General features: G+C 43.4%; 2 protein-coding genes across 5 annotated transcripts in view; one reads left to right on the top strand and one right to left on the bottom strand.

Annotated features, from left to right (window-relative positions):
- Nucleotides 1-2,802, bottom strand: part of gdap2 (ganglioside induced differentiation associated protein 2) — a 37,841-nt gene extending 35,039 nt beyond the window's left edge. The window contains 1 exon segment of the mRNA XM_052013380.1: nucleotides 1,690-2,802. Coding sequence (XP_051869340.1) covers nucleotides 1,690-1,868 — 179 coding nt within the window. The 5' untranslated portion in view covers nucleotides 1,869-2,802.
- Nucleotides 2,803-3,936: 1,134 nt separating this feature from the next.
- Nucleotides 3,937-17,546, top strand: part of wdr3 (WD repeat domain 3) — a 45,889-nt gene continuing 32,279 nt past the window's right edge. Inside the window, exons 1-9 of one of the 4 annotated variants that reach the window (XM_052013376.1) lie at nucleotides 3,937-4,052; nucleotides 6,223-6,429; nucleotides 6,930-7,139; nucleotides 7,682-7,800; nucleotides 10,740-10,818; nucleotides 11,581-11,676; nucleotides 13,390-13,485; nucleotides 13,939-14,040; nucleotides 15,809-15,906. In XM_052013376.1, coding sequence (XP_051869336.1) covers nucleotides 6,259-6,429; nucleotides 6,930-7,139; nucleotides 7,682-7,800; nucleotides 10,740-10,818; nucleotides 11,581-11,676; nucleotides 13,390-13,485; nucleotides 13,939-14,040; nucleotides 15,809-15,906 — 971 coding nt within the window. In that variant the 5' untranslated portion in view covers nucleotides 3,937-4,052; nucleotides 6,223-6,258. Of the gene's footprint in view, nucleotides 4,053-5,711; nucleotides 5,978-6,222; nucleotides 6,430-6,929; nucleotides 7,140-7,681; nucleotides 7,801-10,739; nucleotides 10,819-11,580; nucleotides 11,677-13,389; nucleotides 13,486-13,938; nucleotides 14,041-15,808; nucleotides 15,907-17,546 lie in introns of those variants that run through there. The other 3 variants (XM_052013378.1, XM_052013379.1, XM_052013377.1) reach the window with 3 other exon arrangements.

Raw genomic sequence — 17,546 nt, forward strand, 5'->3', positions numbered from 1 at the left:
CTCACTGTAAATTTCCCCGAGCATGTGGTAGAGTCTGGGGGGAGCTGATGGGAACGTGGGTTGAGTAAAATGGGATTCATATAGAATTAGTGTAAATGGTGTTTGATCATCGGCAGACTTGGTGGTCCAAAGGATTTGTTTCTGTGTATGAGACTATCACTGGCTCCTGGCTCCGACTGCACTCTTCTCAGGAATCATCATCCTGAACAATGTCCAAAAGGGAAAATCTGTTAGAAAATGAGATCAACTCATGGGACACCAGTACAAGCGGCCTGCTCCTCCTCATCTCTCTGACAGTCACTCATGCCCTCTCTACCTGTTCTTGCTTGTGCTGAAGGAACACTTCCCTAAGTGTGCTCTCCAAAAATGCTGGAAAATGGAAAAACTCAAACTTGAGGCTCGCAGACCCGAAACATCGACCATTTCCCTTTCTATGGATGCTGCCTGATCTAAGTTCTTCTAGCATTTCCTCTTCTTGTTTAAGATTTTCAGCATCTGCAGTTTTTAATTGAGTGGAAAAGCAAATTGTGCAGAAAATGCAGAGAGATATAGATAAAGTGAGTGGGCAAGGGTTTGGCAAATAGAGTACAATGTTGGTAAATGCAAGGTCATCCACTTTAGAAGGAAAAATAGAAAATCAGATTATTTAAATAGTGAAAGATAGCAACATGCTGTTGTGCAGAAGGACTTGGGAGTGCTTGTGCATGAATCACAAAAAGTTGGTTTGCAGGTGCAAAAGATTATCAAGAAGGCAAATGGAATGCTGGCTTTCATTGTTAGAGGGAATGAATTTAAGAGCAGGGAGGTTATGCTGCAACTGTACAGGGTACTGGTGAGGCCACACCTGGACTACTGCGTGTAGTTCTGGTCTCGTTATTTGAGGAAAGATATACTGGCTTTGGAGGCGGTGCAGAGGTGGTTCGCCAGATTGATTCCAGAGATGAGGGGCTTAGCCCATGAGGAGAGATTGAGTCGTCTGCAACTATACACACTGGAATTCAGAAGAATTATAGAAACTTATGAAAGGGATAGATAAGATAGAGGCAGGAAGGTAGTTTGCACTGGTAGGTGAGACTAGATTTGGGGGAGTAGATTTAGGATGGAGATTAGAAGAAACTGCTTTTCCCAGAGAGTAGTGAATCTGTGGAATTCTCTGCCCAGGGAAGCAGTGGAGGCTACCTATTAAATATATTTAAGACGCAGATAGATTTTTTGCATAGTAGGGGAATTAAGGGTTATGGGGAAAAGGCAGGTAGGTGGATCTGAGTCCATGGATAGATCAGCCATGATCTTATTAAATGGTGGAGCAGGCTTGAAGGGCCAGATGGCCTACTCCTGCTCCTATTTCTTAAGTTCATTTACTATCCAACTTATCAGTTTCGCAGTGACCCCAGCCACCACACCAGCTCTAATATCAGTAGTCAAAGTTGCTGAAACACAATGGCTACTCCATTACCTCTGTCCACTAAGAGCAAAAAGTCTACCAGCTCTAACACGACTAGTTGCAGGATCCCATTAAATTTTTATTTTATCATGCACAATTCAAGAGTTAGAGAAAATTGCAAATATGATTAATTCTGACTACAAATCTTGCAAGGGTAAATAAAAATAGCATCATTTTTATAGGAATCAGTTAAAGGTCTTGTGAATCTATTTGAATAACATAGAAAACAAACTCATAATACTCACCAAAGAATTACTTTGTTGTTAATATCTTTCCTATAAGGGAAAGGGGAAGAGATAGAACAGTCTGCGTGCACTTCATTATTGAGTCCATCCGATTCAGTGTCAAGTTTATCTGGACTACTGGCCCAGCAGGGTAGAGTCTGAATGTCCACAATGGGAGAGCGGGCTCCTAGGGGATCCATGTTCTTTCCACCGATAAAACGATCAACTCTTCAACTCACAGCTGCCCCACGTTTGGTCTTACACCCTAAACTGTATGCTTCGTTCTCCGACCCGGTGATGAGACGATCACCCTTGTTGAGTCCTGGAGGGTGGTGGGCGACACAGAAGCGTGTGTGTGTGTGTGTGTGTGTGTGTGTGTGTGTGTTTGTTTGTTGGGGGGTTGCGTGTGTGTGTGTGTGTGTGTGTGTGTAAGAATGCCCCAGGGACGGGGGTTTGGTGGAGGAGACGGGGGTGGGGGGAGGAGGGGGGATTCTGGTAGGGGGGGACGGGAGGGTTAGGTAGAGAGGACAGCGGTGGGCTTGGTACAGGGGATGGGGGCGGTCGGTAGAGGGGACGGGGGGGGAAGGGTCGGTAGAGGGGACGGGGGGGGGAAGGGTCGGTAGAGGGGACGGGGGGGGGAAGGGTCGGTAGAGGGGACGGGGGGGGGAAGGGTCGGTAGAGGGGACGGGGGGGGAAGGGTCGGTAGAGGGGACGGGGGGGGAAGGGTCGGTAGAGGGGACGGGGGGGGGAGGGAGGGAGGGTCGGTAGAAGGGACCGGGGGGAGGGATCGGTAGAAGGGACCGGGGGGAGGGGTCGGTAGAAGGGACCGGGGGGAGGGGTCGGTAGAAGGGATGGGGACAGATGCGGGGCCGCCGGGACTGGTGCGGGAGACGGGCGTCCTCCCTTCGGGCCGACTGCCGCTCAGCGCCCCTCCCTGCAGCCTCGGTGCCCCCGGCCGGAGTCGCTGCGCAGTATCGGGCTCACCCAGCACCTCGGTCCATCCGACAGGGCGGCCGCGACCCAGGGCAACCCGCACCGTCACTTCCGCTCGGGGCGACAAGCTCGATGAGAAGAGCCACTGCGGATCGATCGGCCATCCACCCAAGCAAGTGATGAGCAGCATGTTATTGCCTCTACACAACACAGGACAGGGAGGGCCGTGGAATGGGGGAAATTAACCGTGAAGTTTGTTTTAACATTTAAGCATTTATGAGATAAGATATCAAATGTTTCATTTCTAGCTCAAAGTCCAACTTTCTCCAGCGAAAATGTTTATTTTGTTCATCAGAACTGTGATTTTCCTCTTCTGGAAAAATATTAGGTCGTTTGATATTTGGAAGTTTGTATTGATGATTTGGTCGTATGGCTAAACTTTTATGACATTAACACTGCATTTTTACAAAGGTTGAACGATCCAAGTAGCACTCATGAAAACATAATGTGAAAGCCTTCTTTTCAAATATATTATTTTATTGCATCCCTCCCCCTCTGGAGAGATTTCACCGGTTTCTCTAAAGTGTGCATGGCCACAAATAGCTTTTTGAAAACTCAAAAAACAATCTATTGCTCCACAGGTTTATTTCTTTATTTATGGGACTAAAACCTTTGTAAGACTGAATGAAATTTCATTAAAACAGAAATTTGGAGGAGGGAGGATGTTTCTGCTGTTTGAGGAGTTTAGAATCAGGGTCACCCAGTCTCCGAATAAAAAGAAAATTATTTAGGGCTGAGGAGATTTCTTAACACAGGGTGGTGAATCCTTGGTAGCTCAGTCATTGAATTCGTTCAAGACAGAGATTAATAGATACAGGATATGCTGGAAATACTCAACAGTTCAGGCAGCATCTGCAGAAAGAGAAACAGAGGTTTCAGGACAGATAAGGGGATTCGACCTGAAATATTAAATCTGCTCTTTTCACAGGTGTCTCCTGACCTGTTGAGAGTTTACAGATTTACTGTTTTTATCACAGATTTCCACCATCTGCAGGTTTCCCCTTTATCTTTAAAGATTAATAGACTTCTGATATCGGGATATTGAGGAAATAGAGGGATATGGGGATCAGCAGAGTTGCTTGAAGGGTCAAAAGGACCATGCTCCTAATTCTTTTATTCTTATGAATCAGAATATAATGATTCAAAAAGACAAGACAGTGAATATGATATATTCAGTTCCATATGTTCAAACCAGTTCCAATCAAAATAGGCAAATGTTTCCAAAAACAAATGAAAGGTAAATCATGTTACAGCACTGAAGTCAGAAACCCCCAAGTCTCTTGTTCATTGACTCTATTATCGTGTGATTGAGTCTGCTGGAAGTCTTTCCGCGAAGCTTTGCGAGAACCTCTGGATGGTCTGGAGTGAAGCAGCAACGTGAGAGTGAGAAGGTGGGGGGGGGAGAGTGAGAAGGTGGGGGGGGGAGAGTGAGAAGGTGGGGGGGGGAGAGTGAGAAGGTGGGGGGGGGAGAGTGAGAAGGTGGGGGGGGGGGGAGAGTGAGAAGGTGGGGGGGGGGAGAGTGAGAAGGTGGGGGGGGGGAGAGTGAGAAGGTGGGGGGGGGGAGAGTGAGAAGGTGGGGGGGGGGGAGTGAGAAGGTGGGGGGGGAGTGAGAAGGTGGGGGGGGGAGTGAGAAGGTGGGGGGGGGAGTGAGAAGGTGGGGGGGGGGAGTGAGAAGGTGGGGGGGGGAGTGAGAAGGTGGGGGGGGGAGTGAGAAGGTGGGGGGGGGAGTGAGAAGGTGGGGGGGGGGAGTGAGAAGGTGGGGGGGGGGAGTGAGAAGGTGGGGGGGGGGGAGTGAGAAGGTGGGGGGGGGGAGTGAGAAGGTGGGGGGGGGGAGTGAGAAGGTGGGGGGGGGGAGTGAGAAGGTGGGGGGGGGGAGTGAGAAGGTGGGGGGGGGGAGTGAGAAGGTGGGGGGGGGGAGTGAGAAGGTGGGGGGGGGGAGTGAGAAGGTGGGGGGGGAGTGAGAAGGTGGGGGGGGGAGTGAGAAGGTGGGGGGGGAGTGAGAAGGTGGGGGGGGGAGTGAGAAGGTGGGGGGGGGAGTGAGAAGGTGGGGGGGGAGTGGAGTGAGAAGGTGGGGGGGGGAGTGAGAAGGTGGGGGGGGGAGGGGGTGAGAAGGTGGGGGGGGAGGGGGTGAGAAGGTGGGGGGGGGAGGGGGTGAGAAGGTGGGGGGGAGAGAAGGTGGGGGGTGGAGGTGAGAGTGGGGAGGGGGAGGGGGGTGGAGGTGAGAGTGGGGAGGGGGAGGGGGGTGGAGGTGAGAGTGGGGAGGGGGAGGGGGGTGGAGGTGAGAGTGAGAAGGGGGAGGGGGGTGGGGGGAGGTGGGGGAGGGGGAGGGGGGGGGGAGGGGGGGGAGGGAGGGGGGGAAGGGGAGGGGGGAGGGAGGGGGGGAAGGGGAGGGGGGAGGGAGGGGGAAGGGGGGGAGGGAGGGGGAAGGGGGGGAGGGAGGGAGGGGGGAAGGGGGGAGGGAGGGGGAAGGGGAGGGGGGAGGGAGGGGGGAAGGGGAGGGAGGGAGGAGAGGGAGGGAGGGTGGTGGGGGAAGGGGAGAGGGTGGGGGGAGGAGGGGAGAGGAGGGGGTAGGGTGGAGCGGGGAGGGGGGGAGAGGAGGGGGGAGGGGAGAGGAGGGGGGAGGGAAGGGAAGAGGGAGACAGAGAGGGGGGAAGAGAGTGAGGGGGATGAGGGAGAGGGGAGGGAGGGGGAGAGAGGGGGAGAGGGAGGGGGGAGAGAGAGAGGGGAGGGGGTGGAAAGAGAGGAGGGAGGGAGAGAGAGGACCGGGAGTGGGGGAGAGGCAGTGGGAAAGGGGGGAGAGGGGGTAGGGGATGGGGTGTGAGAGGAGGGGTGAGGGGTGTCGGGTGTTTGGGAGAGGAAGGGTGGGCGGGTTGGGGGGTGGGACAGGGAGGGGTGTTGGGAGAGAGAGGGAGAGTGGGAGAAGGAAGGAGATGTGGGAGGGGGGACAAGGAGGAGATCTGGGTGAGGATGGTGAGGGGGGGAGATTGGGATGGGGGAGGCCAGTGAGGGAAAATGTGAATGAAGGAGTTAGGAGGTAGTGAGATAGTGGGGGTGGGGGAGATCTTAAATAGATTGTGTTGAGTTGAGGATGGGGATTGAGGAATAGAAGATGCAGTGAAATGGTGGGGGTGGTGGGGATTAAGCAGGGAAAATGGGAGGAAGAACGGTTAGGGGACAATGGCAAACGAGAGTGGAAGGCAGAAATGTGAGGGAGTGAGTGGTGAGTGACAGGTTGGGAAGGAGGAGAAGGGGAGTGAGGAGTTGAAACATATTGAGGGATGAAGTGGATAATTTGTATGATAGAGTAAATTCACAGGTGAGGAGTAATTGATGAAGGTTCATTTGATGGGGATTAGAACAAATGGTTGGGAGGTGATTGATGGGTAAAAAAGAGTGAATGAATATAGAAAGTGAAGTATTGGTAGAGACACTGAAAAGTTACTATGGTCACCCAATGAATTTTATTTTTCAGCTGTACAGTTAACAGAATTATCCTTTTGACATTAGAAAACGCAAATGATATGAGATTCAGTAATTCACTGCTTCTTGATGTTTCATCAGATCATTTTAATGTTCTACCAAGCTTAGTCCTTGGTCATGGGCCTGACAAAGCAATATCTACGCTACACTGCCTGTGCAGTTTTTGGAGTAATTGCAAGTCAGAAGGCAAATATTACTTTTGTACAACTGCGTGGAGAGAAAGGTCGATATGTGGCAGTTGCAGCCTGTGAGCACGTGTTTATCTGGGATATCCGAAAAGGAGAGAAGGTTAGCAACACTACGGGCACTGGTTGGTTTAGTTGTTTTGTTTTTAGCTGTAAATGATCAAATTCAATGATCACTTAAGAACTGGAGGAGCAGGAGGGAATATTTCCCCCTCCCACCCAAACCCTAACCTATTTGAGTTTGCTCTGTCATTAATGAGGATCACAACTGTTTCTGCGCCCCGTGTCCACTGTTTCCGCCAAATGCCCATGTTCTCTAATTTCAGAAATCCATTGATTCTCGTTTTGAATATTCAATGGCTGAGCAACTGTGATTCTCTGACGTAGAGAATTCCAAAGACTTGCAACCCGTAGCTTCAGAAAATCTTCCTCATTTCAGAATCTTAATGAGAACATCTTTCATTTCTAGTGCTAATCTACTGTTCAGATAAAGACAAACAATGTCACTTAAGTGTTTGACCATATTCTGTTAATTTAAAATTCCTCCCGAGAAGAGCTGAAGTGCTATGTTTTTAATATCCCTGCTGTCTGTTGTATCTACAGATATGGATTCTTAAGGGCATTAAACATGAGGTAACCTATTTGTGCTCTGCTCCTGATGGCCAACACCTGGCAGTTGGATATGAAGATGGGTCTATACGCATATTCAATATAATGACTGGAGAGAGTAATGTCACCTTCAATGGGCACAAGGCAGCAGTGACAATTCTCAGCTATGACAGCCTTGGAGCACGACTGGTTTCAGGATCAAAGGCAGGTTAAATTCCATCCACATTTCACTTTGTAATGAAGGAGCGTATATCTCTAGCGAGCTTTTATCTACACTGTCGAACTCTGGTATTCACTGCGAACAATTTGCAGGCCAATTGAATTTTAAATCTTTGACTTTCCTACCAGGCAGGCACAGCAGTGTAGCGGTTCGCATAACATTATTCTGTCACCAGCAACCCGGGTTCAATTCCCACTGCTGTCTGTAAGGAGTTTGTACGTTCTTCCCGTGTCTGCGTTGGTTTCCTCCGGGTGCTCCTGTTTCCTCCCACATTCCAAAGACTTACAGGTTAGGAAGTTGTGGGCGTGCTACGTTGGCACTGGAAGAGTGGCGACACTTGTGGGCTGCCCCCAGAGCACTCTACGCAAAAGATGTATTTCACTCTGTGTTTCGATGTACGTGTGACTAGTAGAGATCTCTTATAAGAATGCTTTTTTGGCTGTATGTATTAAAGATGCTTTAGTGAAAATCAGATCATTGAATATGATTTGATTGAAAGCAAGTCTCTATTTTTAATATTCCACAGGACACAGAAATCATCATCTGGGATGTTATTAATGAGAGTGGATTATACAGATTGAAAGGCCACAAAGATGCCATTACACATGCCAAGTTTCTGAAGGGCAGGAATATTCTGGTCTCTAGGTAAGAAAAGAGCTTTTTTCTTAAACTGAGAAACCATTTTTGTGCAGTGGACAATAAAAGGGTGGAAAAGAGTGGAAATAGAACATCGGATATTGTATTAAATATACAAGTCAGTCTTATGTTTTTAAAGATAGATTTCTGGATATTAAAGTAATAAAAGGATTTGGGGATAAAGCAGGAAACTCACAACAATCTAACATAAGCCAGTCTTATGTTTTTAAAGATCTGCAGCTGGTAACAAGAAAATTGTACAGAGGAAGTTGTGGAGTTTTGGCACTTTGAGACCTGGGTGCCTCTTAATTTAATTCTCTTAATTTAACCAGTAATGGTGCAAAGAGGAGAAAATTTCACTCTAGCCATAGGAACAATCTCATTGAAATGGAGACTAGAAGGTATACAATGGACGAGTATAGTTAAAATGGTGGTGCAGTATTTAATGTAGGAGTTATTAGTTCACAGTAGGTCAAGGTTCCTCTACTTTAACCTCTACCTTCCAGCTAGTTCAATGATATGATAACCAGCAGTGGTGTTGATGAATTATAAAACATAAGAACAGAAGAACTAAGAGCAAGAGTAGCCAATTTCCACTCAACCATGCTCTGCCATTCAACGAGGTCAATGCTGATCTTCAAACTCAAAACAATTTTCTGCTTTATCCCCAAATCCTTTTATTACTTTAATATCCAGAAATCTATCAATCTCTGTTTTGAATACTATCAATGACATCCTTCAGGGCAGAGATTTCCAAAGATACACCCCTCAGTGATAAAATTTTTCCTCATCTCAGTCCTAAAATGCCCACCCTTACTTTGAGACTGTAACTCCTAGTTCTAGACTCCTTAGCCACGGGAAGCATCCTCCTTGCATCTACGCTGTTGAGTCTTCGAAGATTTTTTTTATGTTTCACTGAGGTCACTTCTCATTCTTCTAAACAGAGGCCTAGCCTGTTCAATTTCTCCTCATTTGATTGATCCACCATCCCATCACCTTCCTAATTATCTGCTGCACTTACATGTTGGGTGTCAGTGACCTGTACAGAAACATGTCCAGATCTCTTTGAGCATCTGCATTTTCCAGTTTCTCACCATTTAAAAAAAAAACTTGAGGTGTTTCTGTTTTTCCCTGTCAGATAATCTCGCACATTTCCACATTGTACTTCATCTGCCGTTTATTGCTTACTCACTTAGTTTGTACATTTCCCATCGAAGCCTCTGGGTCTTCATTACTATCTACATTCACACCTGGTTTGCTGTCATCAGCATACTTGGAAATGTTATATTTGATCCTCACGGTCCCTCAACTGAAAAAGGAGCTCTCTATTTCTACTCTTTGTTTTATATCTGTTAATGAATTTTCAACCCACATATTTACCACCGATTTCACGTTCTCCAACCTTATTCACCAATCTTCTGTGTGGCACCTTATCGAAAACCTTCTGCAAATCCAAATATACCACATTTACTGGTTCCTCCTCATCTATTCTACTGGAATCATTCTCAAGGAAATCCGATAGGTTATTCAAGCAAATTCCTTTTTCATAAATCCATGTTAACTCTTCTCAATAATACTTTATCAGGGTCCTGATACAACATCCTTTATAATTAATTCCAGCACTTTCCCACCCACCAATGTGAGGATAACAATGAGGGTCAGTTATTCTCTACCTTCTTTCTCCCCTTCTTGAATAACACTGTCACATTTGCTGTCTTCCAAACACAGGAACCATTCCAGAATATATAGAACTTGGAAGATCTCTGAGACTATCCGCTACATCCAATATTTCTGGGATATAGATCATCAGGTCCTTGGAATTTATCAGTTTTCAGGCTCATTAACTTCTCTATAATATTTCTTTAGTAATCCTAATTTGTTTTTGTTTCTCTCTTGCACTGGACCACTGGTTCCCCAGGGTTTCTAGGAGGTTTTTGTTTCTGTCTGAAAAGAAACACAAAATATTTGTTTGGTACCCTGACCATTTCTTTATTTCTCACTATAAATTCTCCTTTCTATCTATAAGGAACTCAGATTTGCTTTTGCTGGTCTTTTCCTGTTCTTGCGGAACCTCTTGCGGGTTTTTTGTTTGCTTCTCACTAGGCGTATTCTATTTCCCCTTTATCAATTTTTTGATTCAGACCATGATTAGACCTCTTTCTAACATGGAATATACATTTGTTGCAAATTTTAAAATATTAAAATGCTACCAATTGCTTGACCACTGTTGTACTCTTTAATAAAGCTTCCCAGTCAACACCATCATCGTGCCCCTCGTATGAAGTTTAGGTACTTCATAGGAGTACCAGAGAATACTCAGTCCTGATGCAGGTTTTTTGAGCTGGTAGTCTCCTGCCTGTCATGTCTCACTCAAGGTGGCAATGTCAGGGTCAGATTCTGAGTTCTCGGAATATGATGATAAAGCGCAGCTCAGGTCTGTCATTGTTGGACTATCCATGACATTCCTGATATTCCAAACTTCATGTTGAGGAGTGGATAACATTTTCTAACGTGGAATCCAGTGGATTATCTACTCATTGAAATATTGTTTCTGCAATTCAAGCATTTTCTATTGTGACAGTTTCATACTGACTGATGGAAAGGAAAAATGCTCAGTTTGTCATCAGTCAGTAATGAACAAGTAATGTAGCATTGGAAGGATCCTAGTGGAATTGGGATAGTCCAAGAAAAATCTTGTAATCTATATTGAAATCTTAATGGTATACATGGGTTGAAGCAGAGAAAATTCTGATGGCATTGTGTTAATGCCGGTTATGGTGGAGCAGTAGGGCTCAGATTTGGATCAGAACAGTAAATATCAGAATGAATTGGCACGGATGTTCACTTAATTATTCTACAAGACTTTTGCTCTGTGAATTTCATATTTATAAATATGTGTTCCATGCATATATCCTGACTTTTCATCAGTATTTTTACCTGTCTTTTAGCTCCAAGGACACATTAGTTAAATGGTGGGATTTGGATACACAGCATTGCTTCAAGACAATGGTTGGTCATCGGAGTGAGGTTAGTCATATTGTTTTGGTCTAGCGTCTCACCCAGTAAGCAGTTAAATACTTCTCTTTGTGCTCAGTATGTGTTCCCAGGAATGAGAGCGTCAACACTAAATGGGGGCACATACTGTATGCAATTGTGTTACTGTAGTGTTAATGCACCAGGAACCTGGTTCAAGCCCCTACCCCTCCCCACTGTTGTGCCTGGAACCTGGCTGAAGGATCAACCCTCCAGTGATGTTACTGCCTAGAGACTTCTCCATGGTAATAAGCTCAGTGGTGGTCGCTGGCTTTTGATCTCATTACAGCAGAAATTTCCGGCTGGGGAGGGTTGTATGGCCAAGCAAAGAGTGGGGTGTCAGCAGATCCCATCACATCCAACAAGGTGAAGAGAGTTGCATTGTTGCCTCGTCATCAGGTTCCTGGCACAGCATTGTTTAGCCCAAGCGAATGTCTTTTTTTAAGCACAGTGAGGTACTTACTTACCAAGATCAATGTAATGCATTATGCACAACATCCGTGTATGCAATTCCAATAACTCTTTGAAGCAGATTCGCACCTCTCTTGTGTCTTAATCTCTTGAGTAGTAACGTTGGGGGCATGTACAAATTCCAGCAAATACACGCTATTTAATATATTAGATGTTTGTTTTACTGAACAAGTATTTAACTTGTTTCCTTCAATTCAACTGCAGTTTGGTATGATGTGCAGATTGTGTTTATCATGATAATAATAAACTATTTGTATAGTAATCTTGCTTTAATTTTTGCTCCAGGTATGGAATTTTGTGCTACTTTCAGATGAAAAGCGAATAATAACTGGATCATCTGACAGTGAACTGAGGGTGTGGGACATCCAATATCTGGATGAGGTAAAAACTTTATCAATTTCATGAGTGAGGACATAAATATGTGTGGTAACTTAATTAGTTTAGTCTTTTTTTCTGTGAATTATATTTTGACTTAGCTTTAACTTCATTATGAACCTATAATCTGGATGTTGGAATCACAATAAATTTGTATTTACCACCCATCATAATGCATCCTTTTAGAAAAGTCCAACGCTTTCTCCATCTTTTTGTCCCATTAAAGCTGGTTATTTTTGGCTTCTTTACTCTACAGAGTTTGACTATAAACCACATGAATATTACCAAAATTAGATTTCAATTTTGAAGTTTACATCATTCGCTACTTCATTAATACTACCACACAATGTAGTACCATTTACCTGTCAAGTTCCATGCAGCCCCCTAAGACCTGTTGCAAAGTTATTTGGTATTGACAATGCAGAAGTTTCTCACTCTTCATTGTAATTATATTATTGTTGCACTGCAGTACCAGCAACATAGATACTTGGAATAATAAGGCTCCGAGGTTGTTGTTTGTGAGACCCTGAATGCATGGACTGCTTCCCACGTCTTGGGAGCCCACTCATAGTTAAGGCAGATATTGATGATTTGATCAGTGTTTGTGTGAAGAACCTGTGCCATCAACCCTTAATAAGCCTTTTATTTGTTTGAGCATATGTTCCTGTCATCTATTCTTGGGAATTTAGCAGGAATGACTCCAAGTTTTCCTTTTCAAAGCAATTTTATATCTCGGGTCATCTCTCTGTCTCCTTTCAAGGCATGTTTTCGCTAGTTCATAACTTACTTCCCTGATTCTGTGGATCAATTAGAGCAGAGCATCCAGTACTTTACTATCTTTCCAATGTTTTGGTCACCAGACATAGACACAGTTCTCAAGTTGTGGTTTCACTAGATATTTGGCCATGATTTCCTTTGACTTTACTATTATTTTCTTAGCTAATTGTCTTCAGGTCCATGGTAGTTCAATGTGATGAGTCTTTTCAGATGACTCCACTCAAGGTCATCCAAACCTCAGTAGCTGAGCTGCAGTATGCAGATGACATTGACGTTTGTGTTTGCACATCTCCAGAGCCCAGGCTCCAAGCCATCATCAGTGTTTTCAGTGAAACATAGAAAATGGTCCTTGCATTCAGTGTCCATAAGACAAAGGTCCTCTACCAACTGGCCCTCCTGCACCACACTGCCCTGCAACAATAAAGGTTCACAATGAGACCCTGAATGCATGGACTGCTTCCCACGTCTTGGGAGCCACCTCTTAGTGAAGGCAGATATCGATGATGAAACTTGCCACTGAGTGCAAATGTGCCAGAGCAGTCTTTGGTCAATTGAAGAAAAGTGGATTTGAAGATCAAGACTTGAGGCCTTGCACTACCTAAACCAGGCAGCTCAAAGCACTGGAAAAATTACACCAATACTGTGAAATTAATGTGAAAAATAGCAGTAATTTATCATTTGATAACTTCTACATTAAGCATTTGACAAGGCAGGACATCTCAAAATTTATTGAGCTTGAGCAGGATAGATATGCTCTTCCTAGCTTGGTGTTACTGGTTTTGCAGTGATTAACATTCAACATGTTTCTTCTGTGAGACACAGTTGAGACTCTATGTTGTTGCTGAAATTATCAAAGTCATTCTTCTGTAACATCTACAATTGATTAAAGAAAGCAGACGTTACTTGTTTAATGCATATCCTACGTTGTGGATTACTTTTCAGGCAAAAGAAGCTGGAGAACCAGATGTAAAAAAGACAAAAAATTCCTTGGAAAATACTGAACTAATTGAGGAGGAGTTGAATGAAGATCCTGAGGAGGTGAAACTTTTGTAACTGTAGACTTGTGCTGTAATAATTACATCCTCAACCAACATCAACAGAATAGAATAACTTTTTTTCCCTAAAATATGGGTGGCATTGAAATTCATATGTTAGAATGGAAGAAATAATTTGGGTTAACTCCTCCCAACCTTCTGAACTTGTAAGCAATAATGAAGTAAATACCAATGAAGCAGTATATGAACTAAACTTTGCTTTCAGAAGGTAAAATCATGGGAGGGGGAACTTGTAAATAAAATCAAACTTGTTCCAGATACAGTTAGTTGGAGATGCAGAGAAAAAAGTATCAGTTTGAAATGTAAGTGGCTGGTGAAAAGCTTGTTTTGTGGAACTGTGCAGGGATAAATTTTGATTTTAGGTGATTAGGTGAGATGCTGTTGTGGATCTTGTGAAGCTTTAAATGATTGTTATCATTTCATTTTGTCTTTACAGCGTTTACTGACTTGTCAGAAGATTGGATCTGTATTTAGGGCGGGCAGGAATCGTGTTGTTTCCTTAGCAACTGATCTCAATCAGAAAATTATTATCTGTCATGTAAGTATGACTGCGTTCATAAATGCGTTGATTGAATAGCCAACAAGTGGACCTAAATTCTGTAATATTCAGCTATTTAAAATAATATGTTGATTAAAATTAGCAGCTTTGTTTGATATTATACTTATAGAATTGGGCTAACACCTCTGCTCTTCCTAGCTTGCTGTTACTGGTTTTGCAGAGGTTACTATTCTCCATGTTTCTTCTATGAGACATGGTTGATTAAGTATATAGAACCCAAGTCCACAAAATTGCCACAAATCAGATTAAATAATTTTGAAATGAGTATTAGATCAACCAGTATCATTATTTGTCGCTTGCTGCCTTTAGTTATAAAACTGTTCTTTAGTTATTAACCTGCTATTTGTCTTAAAGCAACTCCCCAACTACAACTAAAAACAAACTTTAAATGCACTCTGCTAATTTCCTATTCATCTCTCTACCCTTTCCTGGCAACCTCTCACTTCCATAGCTTTCTTAATTTCTTCTTCAGGACCAAGTGGTACAAATTTTTCATTCAAGCTTGGTTTCTTCCGTCCCTCATTTCTTGCATCCACCAGCCCATTTTTATCTGTTTACTTCAAGAAGCTTTTTTTTAATTTAAAAAAAACTGAGTAAAAGCTGTCCACCCTTTCCATTTTTGTCTCTATTCCTCTTATTTTTTGCAGTTGAGGCCAAATATTGATCATCTTTCCTGCCAACATATGACAAACAATTGAAATTCAACTTTTTAAATACTTTTTTAATGAACACTCGCTCTTTCTCTTGACTCTCCCACTTTCCCAAGGTATCTCCCATCTCCCAAGCCCCATGGTAGCTTTGTCCCTCCTCATTTCTCAAGAGCATTTCGGCCATTAAAATCAGCTTTTTCAATAAAAAAAAATCTGCAGTGAATGCAATCTCACTTGTATCCTTCCTATTTCTTAGATGTAAACTCTTTTATAAAATTAAAAGGAAAACTTCTGAACTTTTTCCCCTGAAATTTTTTTTACCATTGTTTGACATTACTGGGTAGACACAGGAGAAGCATTCTTCAGGGTAGCTGTTATATAGACACATTGCGAGTAACTGAATGCTCCACTCTCTCAGCATGTGCACTGAAATTGAACTCCAGACAAATTTATCAGCTCAAGGTTTAGGATTTTGACCAACATTGAGGTGTTCAAGTATAAGCTTTAATTAAAAGACGAGACAATTCTATTAAAAATGCAGTCACGTCTTTTGATTATACAATTTCATATTTATTAGAGATTGAAAATTAATATTCTCAGAAAGCACTTTGTGATTTAACTCCTCTAATTTTTACAAACAGAATCATGCTCTGGTGACACCTACAGATGTGCAATGAGATGGGGATATTTTTATACTGGGATTTCCTGTGAAGCTGCTTGACCTTGGAGTGCCAAGTGTTTTAATATAATTTAGACAAATGGTTATTTAATAAATAATGCACAGCTAAATTTGTCTCTGAGTTTTAATATTACAGCTAGTAATTTACAGCTCTCATGTGTTGATATTCCACCTTAGTGAAGAATCAAATTGTCATATATACCCTTCAAACTGTTAATTCAAAGATCTTATGAAACAAGTTGCCCCTCATTTTACAATATGACTAATTGTTATTTGTGTAGAAGGGAATAAATTAAGTTCAAGTTAAGCATATGGGGGTTGCATTTTTTAATCTATTGCTCGAAATGGAGATAAATTGTATAAGAAGGGCTAACCAGTCTTGTGACTGCCACTTTAATCATTGTACAATTTCTTACAGGGCACAGATAGTGTTCTTGAGGTTTTTAAGATCCTAAGTGAAGAGGAAGTGAATAAAAAGATTGAAAAGAAACAAAGGAAGGCCAAGAAAAAAGCAAAGTAAGTGAAGTATAATTGAAATGGCTCAAGGAATAGTTGCCATTTCAAGAGAAAGTTGAAATTTTCTCCCCCACTGTAGACAATCTCATATTCCCATTATGATAGAGAAGGAGGCTTCTTGGCCCATAGAGTCTATGACACCTCTTAGAACAATTCTGTCAGTTCCATTTCCCCACTTATTTCCCTGTAATCCATTCTCTTACACGTCCATTAACATCCCCTGATTCCCCTACTACCCACCCACAATAGGAAGAAATTTACAATGACCAGTTAATCTACCACGCTGCACACCTTTGAGATGTGGAAGGAAGCCAGGCCACCCAGGGGAAACCTGTGCCATTGACGGGAGAACATGCACACTCCACAGAGCAAACAGAATTGAAGGTCAGAATCGTTGAAGCTGGGAGATAACTGCACTGCCTGCAGCACAGGTATGCCACCAAGTCAATAAAGGTGGTTTCACCACCTACAGTGGCATGCAAAAGTTTAGGCACCTCTGGTCAAAATTTTTGTTACTGTGAATAGCTAAGCGAGTAAAAGATGACCTGATTTCCAAAAGGCATAAAGTTAAGGATGACACATTTCTTTAATATTTTAAGTAAGATTACTTTTTTATCTCCATCTTCTACAGTTTCAAAATAACGAAAAAGGAAAAGGGCCCAAAGCAAAACTTTGGGCACCCTGCATGGTCAGTACTTAGTAACACCCCTTTGGGAAGTATCACAGCTTGTAAACGCTTTCTGTAGCCAGCTAAGAGTCTTTCAATTCTTTTTGGGGGATTTTCGCCCATTCTTCCTTGCAAAAAGGCTTCTAGTTCTGTGAGATTCTTGGGCCATCTTGCATGCACTGCTCTTTTGAGGTCTAGCCGCAGATTTTCAATGATGTTTAGGTCGGGGGACTGCGAAGGCCATGGCAAAACCTTCAGCTTGTGCATCTTGAGGTAGTCCCTTGTGGATTTTGAGGTGTGTTTAGGATAGTTATCCTGTTGTAGAAGCTATCATCTTTTCATCTTCAGCTTTTTTGCAGACGGTGTGATGTTTGCTTCCAGAATTTGCTGGTATTTAATTGAATTCATTCTTCCCTCTACCAGTGAAATGTTCCCCGTGCCATTGGCTGCAACACAAGCCCAAAGTGTGATCGTTCCACCCCCGTGCTTAACAGTTGGAGAGGTGTTCTTTTCATGAAATTCCTTTTTTCTCCAAACATACTTTTGCTCATTGCGGCCAAAAAGTTTTATTTTAACTTCATCAGTCCACAGGACTTGTTTCCAAAATGCATCAGGCTTGTTTAGAGGTTCCTTTACAAACTTCTGATTCTGAATTTTGTGGTGAGGACGCAGTCCCCCGACCTAAACATCATCGAAAATCTGTGGATAGACCTCAAAAGAGCAGTGCATGCAATACGGCCCAAGAATCTCACAGAACTAGAAGCCTTTTGCAAGGAAGAATGGACGAAAATCCCCCAAACAAGAATTGAAAGACTCTTAGCTGGCTACAGAAAGCATTTACAAGCTGTGATATTTGCCAAAGGGGGTGTTACTAAGTACTGACCATGCAGGGTGGCCAAAGTTTTGCTTTGGGCCCTTTTCCTTTTTTGTTATTTTGAAACTGTAAGAGATGGAAATAAAAAAGTAATCTTGC

Source organism: Pristis pectinata, chromosome 4 (assembly GCF_009764475.1).
Source record: "Pristis pectinata isolate sPriPec2 chromosome 4, sPriPec2.1.pri, whole genome shotgun sequence".
NCBI classification, from domain to species: Eukaryota; Metazoa; Chordata; class Chondrichthyes; order Rhinopristiformes; family Pristidae; genus Pristis; species Pristis pectinata.